We start from the raw sequence: 19,581 nt of genomic DNA on the forward strand, positions 1-19,581 counted from the left end.
TAAGAGGCTGAAGCAGGAGGATCATGAGTTCAAAGCCAGCTTCAGCAACTTAATGAGACCCTATCTCAAAATATTATTAAGAAAAGGGTTAGTGATATGGCTCAGTGGTTAAATGCCCCCGGATTCAATCCCTGATGCCATAATCAATCAATAAATAAAATATTATATATTTAATTATATTTTAATATTTAACATAAGTGTGTGTGTGTGTGTTTTATATCCCTTCATCCATCCATTGTCCATCCTTTGGAGATTAAAAAAAAAAACAGAAATGTAAATACTTCAGAGAACTTCTAAATTCTTGGCATTAAGAGTTTGGTTTCTGGGGCTGGGACTGTGGCTCAGCCGTAGTGCACTTGCCTGGCATGTGTGAGGCAATGGGTTTGATTCTCAGAACCACATATAAATAAATAAGATGAAGGTCTGTCAACAACTAAAAAAATATATATATACTTTTTTTTAAAAAAAGAGTTTGGTTTCTGATGCTGAACACAGGCCTGAAAGTTTGGCAAGGCAAGTTCTGTGATGTTGAGTGAGACTTTTCTTGAGGTTTCTGCTCTGTAAAATATATGGTGATTTTACTGGTTAGTCTCAAATTTCTTCTGAAGTTCTGTGGTTTCATGAAGGTTTCTAGCTCATCCTTGGGTTACTCTCAAACCTGGAAGATAGGAAAGACTAGCTGGAAATAGCCAAGTACTGGGCAGCTGGAGCACCATCTGAATGAAGCTGGCCTTGCACATCCACTGATGAGCTCACAGTAGCTGACGTTGATGTGCAAGGTTTTGATAAGACATGCCTGTTTTTAATATCAGTACGATAACTTCTGTACACATGGAGTTAGTGTAGCTCAAATTTTAAAAGTACACATATTGGTTTAGATTCTGAGTTAAAAGCCATACTTCTAATTTCATTTTAATTTTGGTCAGGCTCTGTATTTTTGACCGAATTTTCCCAGCTACCATATCTTGTCTTTGCCTTAGGTCACAGGGTTTGCTCACTTGGGACAGCCCCGTGGCAGTGTGATTCCCATTACACACTCTTGGGGGCATGGGTCCTGTTGATTCCTGCAGTATTCTGAGGGTCTGAGGCAAACTTGTCCCCTGGTTGTATGTGCGTTGGCCAGTTACCTGTAAAACTTGCTGCCCATGCACACACCCCTGTTCTGTCCAACTAGTTATCTATTTTACTGTAAAGTTTCTATGTTTTGACATTTAAGTAAATGCTAACTAGAATATTCTTTTTCTTTCTTTTTTTTTTAGCTCTTCCAAAAATGCCAATTAATAGAACGAATACTTGAAGCCTGGGAAATGAATGAGAAGAAACAGTAAGTAAATTTTTTTCAAAAAGGATTGTTTGATTTAGAATTTGAAGACCCCCGCCATAAACACACACCCTGCCCTCCTTAAAGAAACATGAAATAACTTACATTTGTAACAGATAACATATTTTTTTATTCCCCCACTCCTGCCCCCTTCTCCTCCTCCTTAGTAGAAATGTTTGTGTTGCCTTTGGAACCCCTAGGCCTTTTTGGAAGTCTAATTTTTTTTTTTAGAATAACGTGGAATTGAATGATGAAGAGTCATGAAGTCAAGTCCTTGTTGATGGTGGTTAGCTTAGCATGTTTGTCTTACACCAACTCAGAGTACATCAGGTTCCCATTCTCAGTGTAGAGTTCAGTTCCTGGGTACATGGAACTAAAGAGGGGAAATTGCTTAATACTTTTTTTCTAGAAAATTTTTTGCTAATTACAAGGCTATGTGAAATGTTAGTTGATATGTGTACGCAGCTCTGTCATAGTAGCCGTGTCTGTAGTAGGCATTCCTCTGATGCCCTGGGACCTCTGAAGCAGCTAGCATAGGGCAGGTTTGTGAAACACTCTTTAGATGCACTTCGTGTGTGTGTGTGTGTGTGTGTGTGTGTGTGTGTGTGTGTGTGTTTTAAAATAGTTGTATGGATTACTATGTGATAATTTGCATGTATGTGTGGAGATCAAATTAGGGGTGATCAGCATTTATTTATGCTGGGAATCTCAAACTCCATTTCTTCTGGTTATTTTGAGAAACGTGGTATGTTATAGTCACTCTGCTGTGTGCTGTAGCATACCAGGGTTCACTCTCTCTGCCCTCTTCCTATTCCCTTTCCTGGCCTCTTGTGGCCACTGTTTGACTCTTGTTTGAGATCGTCTTTTTTTTAGCTCCCACATGTGTGAGAACATACAGTATTTGTCTTTCTGTGCCTGACTTATTTCACTTTTAAGATCATGGCTCCAATTTCATCCACATTGCCACAGATGACAGGATTTGATTCTTCTCATTGTGTGTGTATCTTCTCATTGTGTGTGTATATATCATCTTTTCTTTATTCATTTATCTGCTGAATGACATCTTGGCTGTGTGAACTGAGCTCCAAGAAATATGGAAGTGGAGGCATCTCTTCCACAGCCTCATTTCATCTGTTTTTGGTAGAGTCCCAGTAATGGGATTACAGAATCCTATGGTATTTCTACTTGTCATTTTTCAAGGACCTTCTCTACTATTTTGCTAGTGGTTCCACTACTTTATGTTCCCACCAACTGCAGAAATACATTTTGCCTTTTTCCTCATGATTGCTGGCGTTTATTTGTGTGTTTTTGATGGTAACTCCCTCACTGGGGTGAGATAGTAGTATCTCCTACTGGTTTTGATTTGCATTTTCCTGATGACTGGCAATGTTGAGGTTTTTTCCCTGTGTCTGTTGGCCATTTGTGTGTGTATTAAGAGATGTCTGTTGAGATCATCCCCCCGCGCGCGCAAACTTTTGTCCAGCCCAATGTCTCAAAGTGTTTCCCTTATATTTTTTTCTAGCAGTTTTAGTTTCAGGTCTTGCATTTAGGTCTTGGGTATATTTTTAGTTGATTTTAAGAGGCGTCTACTTTCATTCTTCTGCATGTGAATCACCAGTTTTCCCAGCATCACTTTTTGAAGAGATTGTGCTTGTTTTTCAGTCAGGTTTATTTAGGTAAAATTTTCATGTGGCAAGATTTCATCCTTTTTAGGTGTACAGTCCTAGAAATTGTGACTGAGGCATGAAGTCATGTAACAACCACCATGGTCAAGACAGAATGTTCCCATCTCCCCAGAAAGCTGTCTTGTAGCCCTTTAAAGTTGATTCTCTCTAGGGAGTTTTCTTGCTGCGTAATCTCTACTTAGATTTGTCTGTATCCCCAGGAGAGCTAGGTGCCTCATGACATGTCAGCTTTACTTTGTGAGGTTTAATTTTTGAAGATTAACTTAAGAATTCGTAAGCACTAACAGGGTTTTGATTTGACTCTGTGTGGGAGATTGGCATTTAGTTTGTGTGGCAAGGGGCTAGTATGGGTAAACGTCTGACACATTATTCCAAACAGAGCTCCTTTTGGGAGTCCTGTGTGTGGCCCATTTGACATCCAACCCCATCTCGGAGCCCATCTTGGCTCCTCCGTGCCCTTCCTAACCTTCCATTCTCTCTTCACCTCTTCACTGCAAGCACCTAAGTATCCTGTGTACTCCGCTCTCCCTGTAAGCCCATCCTCTGAAGACCATCTGAAAGTGTTGCCCCCACTTAAAGGTGTCCTGAAGCAGATTTCCTGATGTGCCTTACACCAGAGGCTTGGAACACTTTGGAAGCCCCAGTCTAAAGCCTTGCAGAGATGGGCCTTTGTTCTCACCTGTGGGCTGTCCATAAGAGCACTTGGGTTTCTGGATCTTCTTTTCCCTGTACTGTGTGCTGTACCACATGCCCAGCCCTTTTTGTTTTGAGCCAGGGTTTTGCTAAGTTGCTCCTGTTGGAGTGTCTGATTCTTATTGTGGAACTAAAAGAAACTCTTAGCATATTGAGATCAGCCTTAGGGGTTGTGAGCATTAGGTTACCCCAGGCCATTTAAGATTTTCCAGCAGATACATTTTTTTCCTAGGCCAGCCTCCAAGCATAGGATGAATTTTAGTGGCTTCTAAAAGGTTTTTCTCCCTTAAGAAAAATCACTTCAGTTTGTACCCCACTATTTGTAATAAAAAAGAAAAATAAAGTCTTTCATAGAGTTTAAAGTCTTGATACTTTGTAAAGAGGCAGAAAAGTTATAGTGATGTGAAAAGTTTGTCTAAATGTAAAGATGGATCAAGGTTGGGAAGATTAGAACCCCCGGGAATAAAAAGGAAGGAGGACTAGGTTTATATGCCCATGTTCAAAGTGGTTTATTGGCAAGTGCAGGTTCACTGCCTGTCTTGGCCAACCCTTCAGATCTCCAGGTCTTACCTTGAGGAGTGCTACTGGTAGATAATTATTTATGTCAATTGATAGACTAAAATTTGATGTCTTTTAGGAAAACAAACCAGCAAAATTCTTCCCTCCATTCTTTACTCTTACATTAGACATCAGTGAGAGTACGTTTAAGAGACTATAATTAGTGATTGTTTTATATATTTTGAGGAGACTGTGCTGTCTTGAGGTTGCGTCTGTTCTTCCAGAGAGTGGTTCAGGCCTCCTGGCCTTGCTGCTCAGGGACACTCTTGCACTCTCCACTCCTTGGTTTCTCCTCCTTTTTCTATCCATTGTCATTCTCTTTGGTGCCCTATTCACAGTATTCACCAAGTGTCTGTTACGTGTGGAATATGAACATTTGTCCTTCCCCTTGTCAGGGCCGAGGGAGGAAGACGGCACGGTTATATGGGACACCTCACGAGGATAGCCAACTGTATCGTGCACAGTGCTGACAAGGGTCCCAATAGTGCTGCCGTGCAGCAGCTCATCAAAGGTGAGTTCTCGCAATTTGGGTTACATCTTTATGGGATCAAGGGTAAATAGAAGTACTTGGTAGCATTTTTAATAGCTGTTTGTGGAGTTTCTTCATGTTTTACAGATTGGGAGATTTGAATGTGGGTCTTCACTGTTCTTCTGTTCAGATTTCTGCCGTCCTTCTAGTAGGTGCTGGCTGGCTTCAGCATGCTGGAAGTGTACCCATTGTTGTGGTTAAACATTGCTCACTAAATTGTTTAAACTTTAGAGTATTTTGAGGTCCCCCCAACTTATTTTGAAGACCTCTGTCTCACCTATGCCTTAAATTCCTTTAACTGGGATACTAAGGCATTTGTCAGCATTTCTTCCATATCTCCATCTTTAAAATGAGGGGTCTTGGCTCCTAAAGGACACTCCCCCCCCCCCCTTACCATGTAAATTTAATCAGCTTGCAATTAACTTGAAATTAACTGCAAATGCCTTTTAATGGGAACCCGGGCCCTGAATCCTCTTCAGAAAGGGAACCTCAGTTCTCTGTGGACTCTGGGCTTCGGTCCCAGGAGCAGTACTCTTGAGACTTCACTGAATATGTGATATGTGATGTCTCTGAAACAGTTACTTCAGAGTGAGCTGCAAAATTGTGCCTCCCAGTGTATCCTATTTTTCTCTTACAAATATTTGTTCAAGAGGCTGTTGCCTATTGCATGTGCACTAAAAGTTGTCACCCAGTGATGAATCCGTTCCTTCTCATAGTTTATGTCCTCACCAAGGAGAAATGTCATGCAGTTAAGTGTTCTAGATTATTTTCAGGGAAGTTGTGGCTGAGTGATATGTCTTGTGCCTGTGTGAGTATGCATCTGTGGGTGGGTGGGTAAGCCAGAATTGTCAGATAACCCACTTAGTGTAGTTAGACCTCCAAATCATAGCCATGGTTTTGTTTTATCTGAAAAGTAGTTGTATATCCTTTTCTCTAAAACTTCTCTAGAAGGTTGAATTTCTCCATTGTAAATGCATTCACATGTTAGCTCAGAGGCACACATTGTCTTAGGAAACATTATCTAGGCACAGTTTGAGAAGCTAGTCGGGTCCCAGGGTTGGTAAGTCGGCATGACTGTCCTCTCCCATCCTATGGGTCATTGTACTGATAATGCTTTTCTTCTTTTCTCACTCCAAAGATCTTCCCGACGATGTCAGGGAGCGATGGGAAACATTCTGCACAAGCTCCTTAGGAGAAACAAACAAGAGGAACACGGTAGATCTAGTACGTTTTACAAGGTTGCATTTCTATTTGTTCTTAGTGCTCTTAAGTCTTTCCCATTTATTCAGAAAAATGTAAAAGATCTTCCATTTGGCCCAGTAAGCACAGGCCACGGATGAGTATATATCTCTTTCTTTGGAACAGAAGTCAGTATTTCTTGCTCATTGTCTAGTTGGCTCCTAATTACCTGCTTTGGATGACAAAAAAGGCTCTAAAAAGCCACCAATTTCTACTTCTCATCATTTCTTTCCATACCCTGCTCCCTAGGCACCTCAATAGCAGCCTCTGCCTTTTATTCTGTGGGGTTTGTGTCTTGTTTCAGGTAACCTTGGTGCTTAGAAATCCTAAATATTCCTGTGGGTGTTTTCTAACGTTACTGAGTTTACTCTCATTTTTGGTTAATTCCCAGTGGGGGAAAATTTTGTACATGACTTTGAAACTCTAGGACTAAAACCCTTAACAGAATTGGTACTTTATAGCCAGGGAATAATGGCACTGATAATTTCTTAAAAATTATATTGGACTTTGGAATGTATTTTTGTTTTTTTAATGCATTAATTTTTAAGGTAAGTATTGCTTTGTTTTTGCTTTTAAAGATAACTAAAGCATTTTCTTTTGTAAGCGTCTGCCAACTGATGAGGTGGCAGCTTTGACCTAGGAGTAGTGCTGTCCAGCATTTAATTTGTCATTTGAAATTCAGGTGTATTCTTAAATTTCTAGAATATAATAACACCTGAACTGTTAGCTTTTCAAGTATCTGGTAGCCTTGTCTGTTGAGAACATAACTGAAAGACAAGAGGGAAGCAACTCTTAAAGTAGCTGAGCAGCCACGAGCTGACCCATCTGGGGCCACACTCCCTCAGGGGTCTGTGCCTCTGACTCGGTGGACTGCCTGACAGATCTGGTTAGCCTTTTCCAGTCTTGACAGTGGTAGGGTAATTGCTTTTTAAGGTGGATATAGTGGTAGAATTAGGAAGTATGAAAAGTTGTAAGAGTTATGAAGTAGACCTTACTATAGAAAGAGAGCTTTGTGGGACCATGTAATTAAAATGAGCCCAAGGCTTAGTGTTTCTATGGGAGCTGCATCCCATCAGAGAAACTGAACGTTCATGCTGATACTCTGTGGGTTGTCAAGAAAGGGTTAAGGCATTTTTGTAATTGTATTACCATTTTAGTTTTGGGTTCCTTTCACTAATCAAATTGATTCAAATAATTTAAGCTGGACTAGTTATCAAAATATCACCTGAGTATTCTAGGTAATCAGGTTTTTTTTTTTTTTTTTTTTGTACATTAAAATCATCCTCCAGTTCTGTGAAATTAACCATTTAATTTTAGAGGTTCCCATATTAATTCCTTATTAACAATGCAGGCTAAATGGAGTCTCCTTTAAGGGGATTTTTTTTTCCTTGTTATCTTATGATAAAGGAATATTTAGAAATGTTCTGATTTTGTTTGGGAAACTCTTTCTTTTAAAAGTATCCTTTGAATTACTTCAGAAGAAGAAGTCAAAAGTGTCCAGTTAACTTGTTATCAGGCTTTTTAAAAAGACTTCCATCTTGGGTGACTCAGCAGATTCCTCTGGTGAGCAGTTCTGTAGTAAAGGAGGACTTCATTGTAGTCCAGACAACACTCCGACCCCTCATGTCGCCAGTGAATCTGCCGTGTGAGTATATAGATGCGTGCATGTCCCTATGGAGGGCACAGACCCACAGCACCCAGGACAGGTTCAGCCCCTTCTGAGTCAGTCAGTCACAGGGATTTACACCTGTGTAGGATGGCAGGTCACCGTGAGCTCCATCCACCACTCAAACTGGAGCGCAGTTCTCCTTTGCGCATCATACTTGGCCTACATGTAGATATTCAACATAAAATGAAGTAGGGAGAAGTTGCCTGTATAACAGATGGGTCACATTTGTGGAGCCCTGCTACATTGCTGACACTGTAATGAGTTAGCCCCACTCTCCTATCTTGCTGTCTGTTGAGACAGGTTGGTCTCCAGACCTCTTCAATTCTTTGGTCCCAGAGCATAAGTCCTTCCTGGAGGGAATTTTGCTTTGTATTGTTCAAGGCTGCTGATCTTCCAAGTGTTTGAAGATAACTAGGTGTTAATCCTAGGTCACTAAGGACATTGTAATTGCCCTCTCCAGACTATGTTTTTTGCTCAAAATGCTTTCCAGCTGTTATCTCTGTGGGGTTGGGCACTGTGGGAAAATAAGGTATTGTGAATTAGACTGTAAATACAACTTGATAAATTCAGGAGGCTTTACTTGCCCAAGGAAAAATAACAAGGAGAATGCCCACACATGAAAGTAGTGAAAAAAGCACTTGCCCTTCTAACATGTTCATCATGGACTTGGCAGTTGGGTAGTGGATTGCTTATCCCTGTCTCTTTCCAAGTAGATAGATCACATCTACTGCCTTTGCTTAGTTGATTTTAGGATGGCTCACCAACCTGCCTGGCATTTATTTCAGCTTGAGTTCATATATTGGTATGTTGCCCTGGCTGGTTCTTATTTTTCTGTTCACAAAAAGGATGCACTCATTTATATACTGCGTACTTATCTGTCATGCAGGGTCCTGGCCCAAGGACCTTTTCACTTATATAGCTGTATCAGCCCCCAGCTATGGTTGATTGACTGTAATATTTTAATTAAACCCTGAGATAATTGAAGTGCTTTAGTCTTTCAACCCCATCATGCCAAAATGTGTGCATGGTAGATTCGTACACTGTCGTTATGTTTTTATGTTGGGGGGTTTCTGTAAATTTTGTGTTTTAATTATATGCAAGGACTTCAGTGTTTTTACTAAGCCCCCAAACTATAAAAATCGGCAAGGATTTAGATAGATAATGAAGGAAGTTTTGTACTAACTTCAGAAAGTTGAGTTTCACACTCTGCTTCTCTCCAATGGGGAAAGTATTAGTCCTTTTTTTGCCATCATTGACAGTGTGTGGAGGTGATGTAGACAGATTGGAGCACACACTGTGACTTGCCTGGCAGGAGGTTCAAGTGGAAACTGGAGCTGGTGTCACCAGCCTTGGGGTGGGCAGATGCTGGGCCTGCAGTGGGGCTACTCGAGTGGTGAGGAGAGGAGTCTGAGCTCCCACTGCTCACTGATGGGTCTCAGAGCTTCATTGTCACATCGTGCTGGGGTTTTCCTTGGCAGTCCCCATGAAAGGCACCTATTTAATTTTTCTTCTAACAGTTAATAAAGCTAAAATTTTTATCATGAAAGATGGCAACACCTCAGAAGCTCTCTTTGCATGGCAGCAGCAAGTGGGTACTTCACTTCCAGTAGTATATCAGTGTGGCCTGAGTGTTGGGCACTCATTAGGGTTTTTTTTTTTTTTTTTTTTTTTCATTAGTGGTTGTTGGTATCTGTTCTTCAGAAAATGTTTGAGTGCCTTCTGCATGCCAGGCATGGAGGGTAACAGTACTAAGAAGATTGGCAAGGGCCCTGCTTTGAAAGACATAGATAAGAAATGAGTGAGGTGCACAGTGTCATCTGCATATTCCAGATGACAAATGCTCAGGAGCAAACACAGGGAGGGAGTTAGAGAACATTTAGACAGATGTGCAGTTGAAAATAGATGGTCAAGAGACTGCTGGTTCCCAGTGCCCATGCGCTGGTATCAGAGCACCAAGGGAGAAGATAGAAGACAGGAGGCCAGAGAGGCACTGAATAGCCAGAATGTGTGTACCCTGTTGTCCACAGTAAACACCTGAGATTTTATCTTTTCAAAAAAATTTTAGTTGTAGATGGACACAATACCTTTGCTTTGTTTATTTAGTTTTTTACAATACCTTTGTTTTGTTTAGTTTTTTCATGTGGGGCTGAGGATTGAAACCAGCACCTCACGTGTGCTAGGCAATCGCTCTACCACTTGAGCCACAACCCCAGCCCTGGGTTTTCTATCTTAATGAAATGAGAATCCCATTAGGTTTTGAACTAAAAAGTGATATAATTTGATGTACATTTTTGAAAGACCACTGTGATTGCTGGTTGAAAACAGAGTTAGGAGCAGGAGACTGGCCAACTGGCTTGTTAGCATTAATCCAAGGGATGGGTATGGTGGTTCACTGATAATGGACTCACTGTAATGGACTTGCACTCACGGTAATGGGCTTGCTGAGGAGCGAAGGGATTGTGAGAGATGTCATGAAGGTGGGGGGCAGATGTGGGTGGCTGCAGGACACACCATGACCAAAGATTTTAGCCAAAAAGAGGAGTAAAGGTGGCACTTGCTAAGATGGAGATTTCTCAGAAGGTGTGGTCCCACAGTGCAGCTGAGTACCTCTGTCATGTGGCAGCTGAGTGGGGGAACTGTTTAGGATTCTGCATAGCAAGCTTTCCCCCAGGTAAGCTGTGGTCTTTCCAGTCATTCTGTTAGTGCATTCAAACTGGAATGGCTCAGGTAGACTCACACCCTCCCTCAACATGACAGAAAGGTGTGTTCATAGTGTTGCTGTAACTTGCTGAGGAAAACTAGTTTGCTCTTGGGGAAGATCTTGTGAATAGAACTGTGAGGGTGTCACTGGATCTGGCACTTAGTAGTTGTTCTGCAAAACTTTCCTCATCTAAATTGGTGAGCTGATGAACTCTGGTTTTCTGGTTAAAAAAAAAAATACAAGTATGAAGATGTATTGCATCCTGCTTGCATTGAGACAAGACCCAGTTAGGAGCAGCCAGTGGTCTTGTTCTTCCTCCTTCAGTGCGTCTGGCTTGTTCTATGAGTTGTTCTGTTTCTGTGCTCACTGCACGTTGGCTGAGCATGATATGCGCCCAAGGCGCCTCTGAGTCTGCTTGACTGCAATTGTCCCGTAAGGTGACAGCTGCCTGGACCAAGCAGCATCCCATACCATGGGCTGGGTTTTCCTGGCCATCCCAGTCCTGTTTCCCCAGCTGTTCACTAAAGTTGCTGTGGACTCAGGCAGGCACCCTTCATTGACAGCAAACTCTGCCTCTCATTTCATCAAGCCAGACTAACAGTTGGAATGCGAGGGTTTTATACCTTTGAGAGGGTTGGGGAGAAGGGGACCAGGTCACTGCAGATATCAGCTTATTGCAGCTGTATTTCACTTGGGCTTAGTGTCTTTTTACCAAAGATGGTCAGACAAAGCAAAAGAATAATGTAATCTTTAGGCATTGATTTACTGAGAATTTCAAAAGCCCTACTTCCTACAGACCTATGTGGGAGTGTATACTGGGCTTCTTGAACCAGTGTGAGAGCAACTTTGAAAGCAGACCAGGCCAGTCTCTGTAACTCCAGGCTGTTAGGCATAGTCTTAAGAGTTGGCAGGTGTCTACTGCTAAGCATAGTGTCATTCTCTGCCCAAAACACTTCTACAAAAAATACAGGAGAGATAGCTCATCATTTCTAGAATTTTATAGACTGTTCATATTTACCACTTGCTGTATAGCAGTTATTATTATTAATTCTGTACTTAGTCATTTGTATATCTTATTTCTAATTGTTAATACATTTTCCCCTAATTTTGTATGACTTTTATGAATTAATAAAAATCACTTATCCATGAGTTGGTGAGCACATTTGTTTTTCCTTAATTTCTGAGAGTTGATTGTGCATTCTGGGGTCTTTATGAGCAAGGAACTGTTGACTCAAAATCAAAGTTAGTGTTTATGGACAGTGCTTTTCTTAGTGTGGGCAGGAAATTCAAATTTAAGTGAAATAGTTATTATATTTAAACCCCACCTTTTTAGTGGTTTATTAGTAATCCCTGAGGATTGCAGTTTTGCCTTATAGGCCTATCACATCATCAACTATTTTCGTATTTCATCTGCACCATTACTTCAGCCTTTCTTATTAACATTTAATTGGCAATAATTATTAAAGTAACCACTTAAATGGAGTGACTCGGCTCCTTTTTGTATCTAATTCCTGGTGATGCTGGTGATGAGAAGTGAAGGAACCAGAAGTGGGCCACAGCAAGCCAGGAAGCCAAACCGCGTATCGTGCCCTTGCTGGTTGGGTGGGTTTGACAACTTAACTGTTACTTTTTTTTCTGTTACACATTGAGAGAAAAACTAAATGTGATTTTTTTTCCGTAAAAATGCTGATACAAATGTCCAAAACTTTCCTATGTTAAATAGTTTTTTACATTTTTATGCATATAGGTTACAACCTGCCATATTCATTCATCCAGTGATGATGAAATTGACTTTAAAGAAACGGGTTTCTCACAGGATTCCTCTTTGCAGCAAGTGAGTCATGCCTAAAGCTTTGCTCTTTATTTTTATTTTAAATGCTTAGTTTAGTTGCCATTTGCAAATCACCTTGGAGTCAGATTATGTATTAGAATGTGATTTGGGTTATTAGTTAGGCAAAAGCATTTACAATAGTGAGGGGTTGGGTACGTGAAAGGTAGGTTTATACTGATTTATTTCCAGGGAATGTTTCTTAACCTGATAACAGTGAGTGAATTTTCAGGAAAGTTGAATAATGCACCGTAGAGCAGCAGTGCATGCCTTCTCATTAACTGAATAGTTAGCAAGTCATATCACATATGCGTATTACACAGACCTCACAATAAGCGAGTTGTTGCTTAAATAGATTCATGTAGTAGAGACTTGTCGATAAGAATAATAGAAATAAGACTTGAAAAATTTAAGTAAGAGTGAACTTTCACCAACATCCCTGCACCAGTTGACTCATTAAAACAATTCCCTGTTAATGGTATGTTTCTTTAAGTGCGATATTATAGTAACATACAAATTAAGTTTTACTTGAAGTAATTCCTTGCCACCTCTATCCTTCTGCCCCCCAATCGACTCCATTTATCAGCTGCTTTTAATTTGGGAGGAAAAGCAGGATGTAACTAATAAAGCAACAAATGATTTTACTTTCCTGCTGGTTATCAAGTTTGGGAACTAAAAAAGAAGCTGGTTAGCAAGTGATGAACTGTTTTATGGGGAAATTGTCCTGAACTAAGACTAGATGGTCTTGGCCTGTAAATTGCTTTGGTATGACAGCAGAGTTAAGGAGACACCTTCCCCATTCTGCACTGAATGTTGCTTGGCTTCTTTTTTTCTCGGTCTCTAGGCTTCGTCTCTTACCAGGGCCTGGAAAAGCATGAGGGGAGAGTTCCCTTGTCTTTTGGCATGCCTTTCATGTTCCAGTGTTTCTGAGGCTAAGCAATCGTTTGATTTTGATACAAAGGTAGTTTAGCATTCACCTTTCCAAATAGATCTCAAGTGGCATGTCCACACTTGGTTGGCCTCCCTGTTGCTTGACACGGCTGCCCTTTGGTAGCCTGTCTTCTGAAGTTAGAGCCAGAGAGCAGCAGGCCTACAGGGAGCACTGTAGAGCATCAGTGCATGCCTTCTCAAAAAGTATCACCTTGCTTTCATGAAGCACTGATCAGCCAGGTTAACCCACTGTGGCTGGTTGTGAGGCCTCATGCCTATAAGCAGTCCTGTCTTGTCCCCAGAATTCTCTGGTATTTACCCCAGGAAGCTCTTTGATAGTGGTCTTTCTACTGAAGCACCTGCAGAGTACCAAAATAAGTCAACCAGTCATGAGTGCTGTACATTGCTGTACCTCTGGACTGAAGCTTGGTGGTACTAAATGTAAATTGTCTTGGTCGGATGCCCGAAACATCTGTTTTAAAATATGCTAGTACATTTGGAACTCCCAAATTCCAGAATTAAGAAAAAGGATGCCCTGAACTACTGTTGTTGTTTTAATGGTGCTGGGAGATCAAACCCCCAGGTCCCAGCACATGCTGAGCATGCATTCTACCCCTGAGCTATGCCCCCAGCCCTGGAATTCCAGGTACTAATTAAATGTAGAATTGATTAATTTTAGGCAACTAGAAAGTGAGTTTGCTTATTTCTCATGATATGTGATTCCAGAGTCATAATCAGTTCTGAAGAGTTTTCTAACTTTTGTTTTTACTGATGCTGACTTGTATATAAAATAATCCGATCATAAAACTGACTGAAACAACCCTCACCTAGTTCCTGCCCAGTCTTGTGAATTTTATTCACACCTCATAAACCTCTAGAAGTAGAAAGATTATCATTCTTTTCAGACTGACAGGCTTCCATAAGCTTTTCTTTGTATAAGGCAGCTGTGGGTCATTTGAAAATAAGAAGTAGGATCAAAAGCATTATTTATATAGTCATTTGTGTTGGGGAGAGTGTAAGTCTAGGTTAATTTGATATTTCATCATCATCATCATTTTAAACAGAATATTAGCATGTGTAGCAGCTTAAAATTTTCATTCACATGTGAAGTTGAGCCTTTTGTAGCCAGAGCCCCCAGGTGTAGAGAGCCCAATGAAAGTCATTTTGCAAGTGAAATGGTTATTATATTTAAACTGCACCTTTTTAGTGGTTCATTAGTAATCCCTGGGGATTGCAGTTTTGCCCTACAGGTGATGTTCACATGTCACCTTGTGAATGCCTCACAGTGTCCATGCTGCTGCCTATACTGTTCTGTCCCCAGCCCTTTTGGGTTTCCTAATGTCAACTGATGCCCATTCTCCTGGTTCTGTCTCTCAGAGGTGTGAAGGGTGAGGCCTCTTCCCCTGCAGTGTTTGGATAATTCAGGCCCACGCCACAGAAGGGCTCTGGTGAAGGTCTGACACTTCTTCCACCTCACACTGCATCATGGGCTATGTAGGCAGTCAGCTCAAGTGAGATCACAAGCTGGTTTTGTGGCTGGATGGCATTACTGGTAGGAGGTTTGTGTAATGAAATGGATGGCTCACTTCTTAGTGTCTTTGGATAGTTCCAACTTTGGCCAGGTTGACAGTTCTAGAAAGTGTACTAATTGCACCGCTGTGTGGTGCATTCCAGATTTGGAATTCTCCAAGTTCGATGTACTTTCAGTACACCCTTAAGTAGAATACAGTAGCAGTTTTCACTTAGTGGATTTTGCAGCTTTGATGGCTTTATCAGTAAAATCAGGTTTGAAGTGTGGAGTGCTTTGCTGGTTGATTCTTCCTAGAAGCCACAGTAGACCCAGAACTTATGGAGATGCCCTCTGAGATGCATAGGTGGAGTAGTGCAGACTCACACCTACAGAGTGCACATGGGCGTCTTTGTGCAGGTGCAAGTGCATTTGCTATGCACTTAATGCACTTACTGTCTACATTCTGATGATGGAGTAAAAAGACAACTGGGAGAGAACCTCACCCTTCTATGACCAAATGCTGCCTTCCTGGTAGAATGACATTCTGGTTCTTTAGCATGTCTTAAAAGTACCAAGCGTAAGAAATAATGGCTATAATTCAGAGGAGTTGGTTTCTTTCTTTTTGATTTAATGGATGTGAATGTTGCCTATCATGTTTACCTTTCATATACCCAAAGTTCAGCTTGTCATCCAGAACTTGTCCCCCCTCTTCTGCTTTCAACCAAATTCCCAAGACTCAGTTTTCGTTTGCACTCCATGCTTTACCCCATGCTACAAAGCCACCTCTGCAAATATACCATGATTGACTGTCCTGTAGCCAGCTATCCACTAGCCCCATGCCCCCATGTGCTCACATAATGTCATTTCCATAGGCCAGAAAGGGGACAGTGTGGAGGTGTGTGTGAACAGGGTGATGGTCTTGTGTGAGAGGCAAGTGAGGTTTGGGGTTCTCTGTATCTAGCCAATAAGATGCAGCGCTTTCTTTCTTTCTTTTTTTAAAATACTTTTTTAGTTATACATGGACACAGTATCTTTATTTTGTTATTTTTTTATGTGGTACTGAGGATTGAACCCAGTGCCTCACATGTGCAAGGCAAGCGCTCTACTACTGAGCCACGACCCCAGTCCCAAGATGCAGCTTTTTCTCAGATCTAAGCAAAAGATACTTTCCAAAGCCAAATATAAGGTTTGTTTTTTAATTACCTTCCATCTGGATTATCTCTGCCATAATTCCCTGCCACCAGAATGAGCCATCTGGAGTTAATTGTCAGGGCATTTCTGTAGGATGCATCTGCAGGGTGGACTCAGGGCTGTACTCAGCTGTGGACCCTACAAGTCAGTTTGACTCAGTCATGGCTGCCTCCTTCCAGCAAGTGGCCACAGAGGTGAAGCTCAGGTCAGCCAGCCACCCCTCCCGGGGCTGGCCTGTGGGGGACGGCACCTCTGTCCACTGGGCAGCACACACATTGGTTGATATGTGTCCTGTTGGTCATCTGGGTTAGAATGAGGAGGTGGCACTTTTCTTGGTGTGTCGTCGTTCCTGACTCGCTGTTTCTGTCTGCTTCCTCCGGCGTGCGTGAAGAGCGTAGGCACTTTCCATGGAGCCCATTAGAGCATTCCCTCATTGTTCAATTAAGAAAGCACACGTGAGCCTGGCACCCACTAGGTAGTGACGTGAGGAGGCAGAACTCGCTTCTCCACAGGCCTCTGACGTCTTAGGCTTTCTCGAGTGCTTTCAGATGAGCTTGAGAACTTTCTGTCCTCTACATAAGGTAGGTAGTGTAGAAGTCAATTCTGTCTCACACTCTGCCCAGCTTCTGAGACTTCAGTCTGTTTTTTTAGAAAATGAACTGACCCTGAACATTTTGTTTATAGGATCATGATATTTTTCTTCAGTCGTTTTTGCTGTGGTGGATTGGGTACCCCAGGGATGGCAGGGAGGATGGGTGGGTGGTCGGTGCCTGTTGGGTCTTAGGGTAAAGTTGGTGTGCCATGAGATGGCTGATGCACCTTATAATTTCAGACTAGCCACCAGATCACTTTTCAGACCTCTCCCTAAAGATGATTGACAACAGAGGACAGTGTGGTCACTCAGCATTTCTCACAGTGACTTGTGCAATAGAACTAATTGTGAACCAAATTTCAAATATGTTTACATGTTTGGCAAAATGTGTCTGAAATTATTTGATTAAAAAAAACACACCAACTTTTAAAGCCATATGGCTGTGTAAATAAAATGATTTCTAAAACACAAATGGGCAGATAATATGTAGAATGTCATTAGAATCATTATATCACTGTCACTGGTCCTGGGGTTGCCAGGCCTTTTCTGATTATCAGATGCAACAAATGACGTCCAATTTTATTGACCAGTTTGGCTTCAACGATGAGAAGTTTGCAGATCAAGATGACATTGGCAAGTGAGTATGTCTTCCTTTTGTCACGTTCACTGCCTTTCTCTGTGAGACCTTTTTATGATTATGATGGGTACTCTCCCTGGTGGCCCTTTAGTTCCAGCATATCCAGCTTTAAGCTTCAGACACCCAGGGCATAACATATCACCCCAGGAAAGATGCACCATCCCAAGGGCTTGAGCTCTATCACAAAGTTTGTTTTTTTGCTAGATTATCATTTTTCTGGGAACCCATGTCCTTATTCTGTTCTTCTAGGTGGTGTTAAGTAGAATTCCCCAAGTAAGTAGTCCCTGTGCCTCATTTCCTATCTGGAGGCGTACTCATGAACAGGCTGAGCAAGGTGGTATGACATTCCCAGTAAGGCTGGATTCGCAGGGGCAACTCTGCCCTGCGTGTTTTCTCTGCTCTCAGGGTCTCATCGTAAGGCACTTTTGGATTCTTCCTGGCAAGAGCCAGACAGTTGCACCACTCATTCTGTAATCAGGATGAGAGAGAGTGAGAATTATAGGTATGGGAAAGAATGAGACAATAGAACATGTATAAGTGACTCACAGGTGCAAATCAGTGCTCTAGCCTCTGACCTTGGGAAAGGACAGCTCTTTGTAAACAGCATTTTGGAGATATGTTTTAGAGCTCACTGAACAGAATTGAAGCATGTAGGATTTGAATCCTGGGGGGTGTTGATTGTGCCATGAGCACACAGTGCCTGCTGTGTGGCCTTGGCGGCAGTCGGTTCTCAGTCATTTGTTGAACTGCAGCCAGTGGAGGCTGTTGTTTGTTACAAATTGCAGTTTACAGTATATGAGAAGCTAAAATATTTTTATAGCTTCTTATGTGCCATAAACACACAGTATTGACACAGTGGAGCAGAGGTTCCACTGTAAACAGCAGGGTTTGAGGGCTGTCGGCTGCCTTAAGGATTGGCTTATCTTAATCCATAAAGAGCGAGAACTCTCCTGGAGAGTTACATGTTTAGTCCAGGAACTTTTACCCAGGCTTGTATCCCCCACCTCACCTGAGAGCCTTCAGACCCCTACTTGACCTGTCTGAACTCCAGGAGTGTTACTTAGTAGGAATCCAGATCTCTTTAAAACTTGTTGCTTGGAATAACAATTGATTAGAACAGATCTCTTAAGAATTAAAAGCTTCACCTATTCAAGAATTGCATTTACAGTTTTATTCACTGTGAATGTTTTCCTGCCTCCTCTTTTCCTGGCTATGCTTTTGGGGATTGCCTGTGATTGGTATGGATTTAGCTGTAACTGGAGAAAGCCTGATGCCTGACAACATTTCTCTACTTTTTCAGGTTTTAATGTAGTTTTTCTTTGCGAGTATCTTTTTTCTTGATTGTATTAGTATGGTTCATGGAACTGTGGTTGTTACCATGATGTCAAATTCTTTGTCAGAAGGCTTTTAGGTTTCCTAGAGGCTATGTCTCAGATTTCCATCCCACCCCTGGCATCCTTAATGCCAAGAGGGGTGCATAATTTATACAAGAAGATTGTTTTGTTCAGTTTGATGGTAATGTGAATGCTTTGAATTTAGGAAATTTCATGAATACTGATTCTGGGAGCCTATAGATAATTAACAAGTTTTTATACTTATATTCTTTTTACAGTGTTTCTTTTGATCGGGTGTCAGACATCAACTTTACTCTCAATACAAATGAAAGTGTAAGTATAAAAATTTACTGTTGCGAGTAACAGGGCACATGAAGGGTGGAATTGGGTTTTGTTGGAGTCCGGGTGTGGTTGCCACTTGCACTAGTACCCTCTATACTCCTGGAGCTCACAGGTCAGATTGACGTCTCACACGTGTCACCTACTCTAGAGGGCTACCTAGCCCTGCGGGTATGAGGTTGCAACCCTGGTTTAAGTTGTGACTGCGCTCATGAAACCAGGGTCACTTGTGATGGCAGCATAGACATTTGGCTTCAAAGGGAAGGCTGCAGTTTGTCTCTTTTATATTACCAGGAGAGAAACTTGGGTTGGACCAGGGCTCACCTCTCATCACCAGGCTTCTTGGAAAACCCAGGTGCAGCTGCCATTGGAATGAGCAAAGCTTTGATTTTAGGGTGATTAGCATGAGAGACCACTGGTTTCCTTGCTGGTGCGATGAGCTAGAAACAGCAGCTGATTGGGACCATGCCACTCATCACTGTGAACTGGACTGGGAGCTGCAGAGGGAGCATGAATCATTTTTCCTTTTTGGAAAGATCTGGGACTGCCTCTCTGGGGCAGGAGGGAAGGTTAACCGCTATGGGGCTTCGACTAGGTGAAAATGGGTTTGAGAGAAGTGTGTGGCCAAGCCACTTGCAAGCAGGCTCTGCACATCTTTCTAGGGCTTCTTGTTACTTACACAGAAGTTGAAATTAGATGCTTACATTTTATTTTGGTGTGATAGACACTGTATTTTTTAAAAAACATTTAAATTTATTTATTTATTTTTTTTTTGTAGTTGGACACAGTACCTTTATTTTACTTATTTATTTTTATGTCGTGCTG

At 41.7% G+C, this 19,581-nt stretch overlaps 1 protein-coding gene across 27 annotated transcripts in view; it reads left to right on the plus strand.

Moving 5' to 3' along the window:
* The window catches only part of PPP6R3 (protein phosphatase 6 regulatory subunit 3), a 134,503-nt gene that overhangs the window by 92,432 nt on the left and 22,490 nt on the right, over positions 1 to 19,581 (plus strand). For 17 of the 27 annotated variants that reach the window (XM_081280782.1, XM_081280773.1, XM_081280761.1 and 14 more), the window contains 6 exons: positions 1,260 to 1,324; positions 4,653 to 4,768; positions 5,925 to 6,010; positions 12,143 to 12,229; positions 16,986 to 17,083; positions 18,696 to 18,750. In XM_081280782.1, coding sequence (XP_081136908.1) covers positions 1,260 to 1,324; positions 4,653 to 4,768; positions 5,925 to 6,010; positions 12,143 to 12,229; positions 16,986 to 17,083; positions 18,696 to 18,750 — 507 coding nt within the window. The remainder of the gene's footprint in view (positions 1 to 1,259; positions 1,325 to 4,652; positions 4,769 to 5,924; positions 6,011 to 12,142; positions 12,230 to 16,985; positions 17,084 to 18,695; positions 18,751 to 19,581) is intronic. The other 10 variants (XM_081280767.1, XM_081280766.1, XM_081280777.1 and 7 more) reach the window with 5 other exon arrangements.

The sequence above is a fragment of the Spermophilus citellus genome (genome assembly GCF_964194105.1).
Source record: "Spermophilus citellus genome assembly, chromosome: 2".
Lineage (NCBI taxonomy): Eukaryota > Metazoa > Chordata > Mammalia > Rodentia > Sciuridae > Spermophilus > Spermophilus citellus.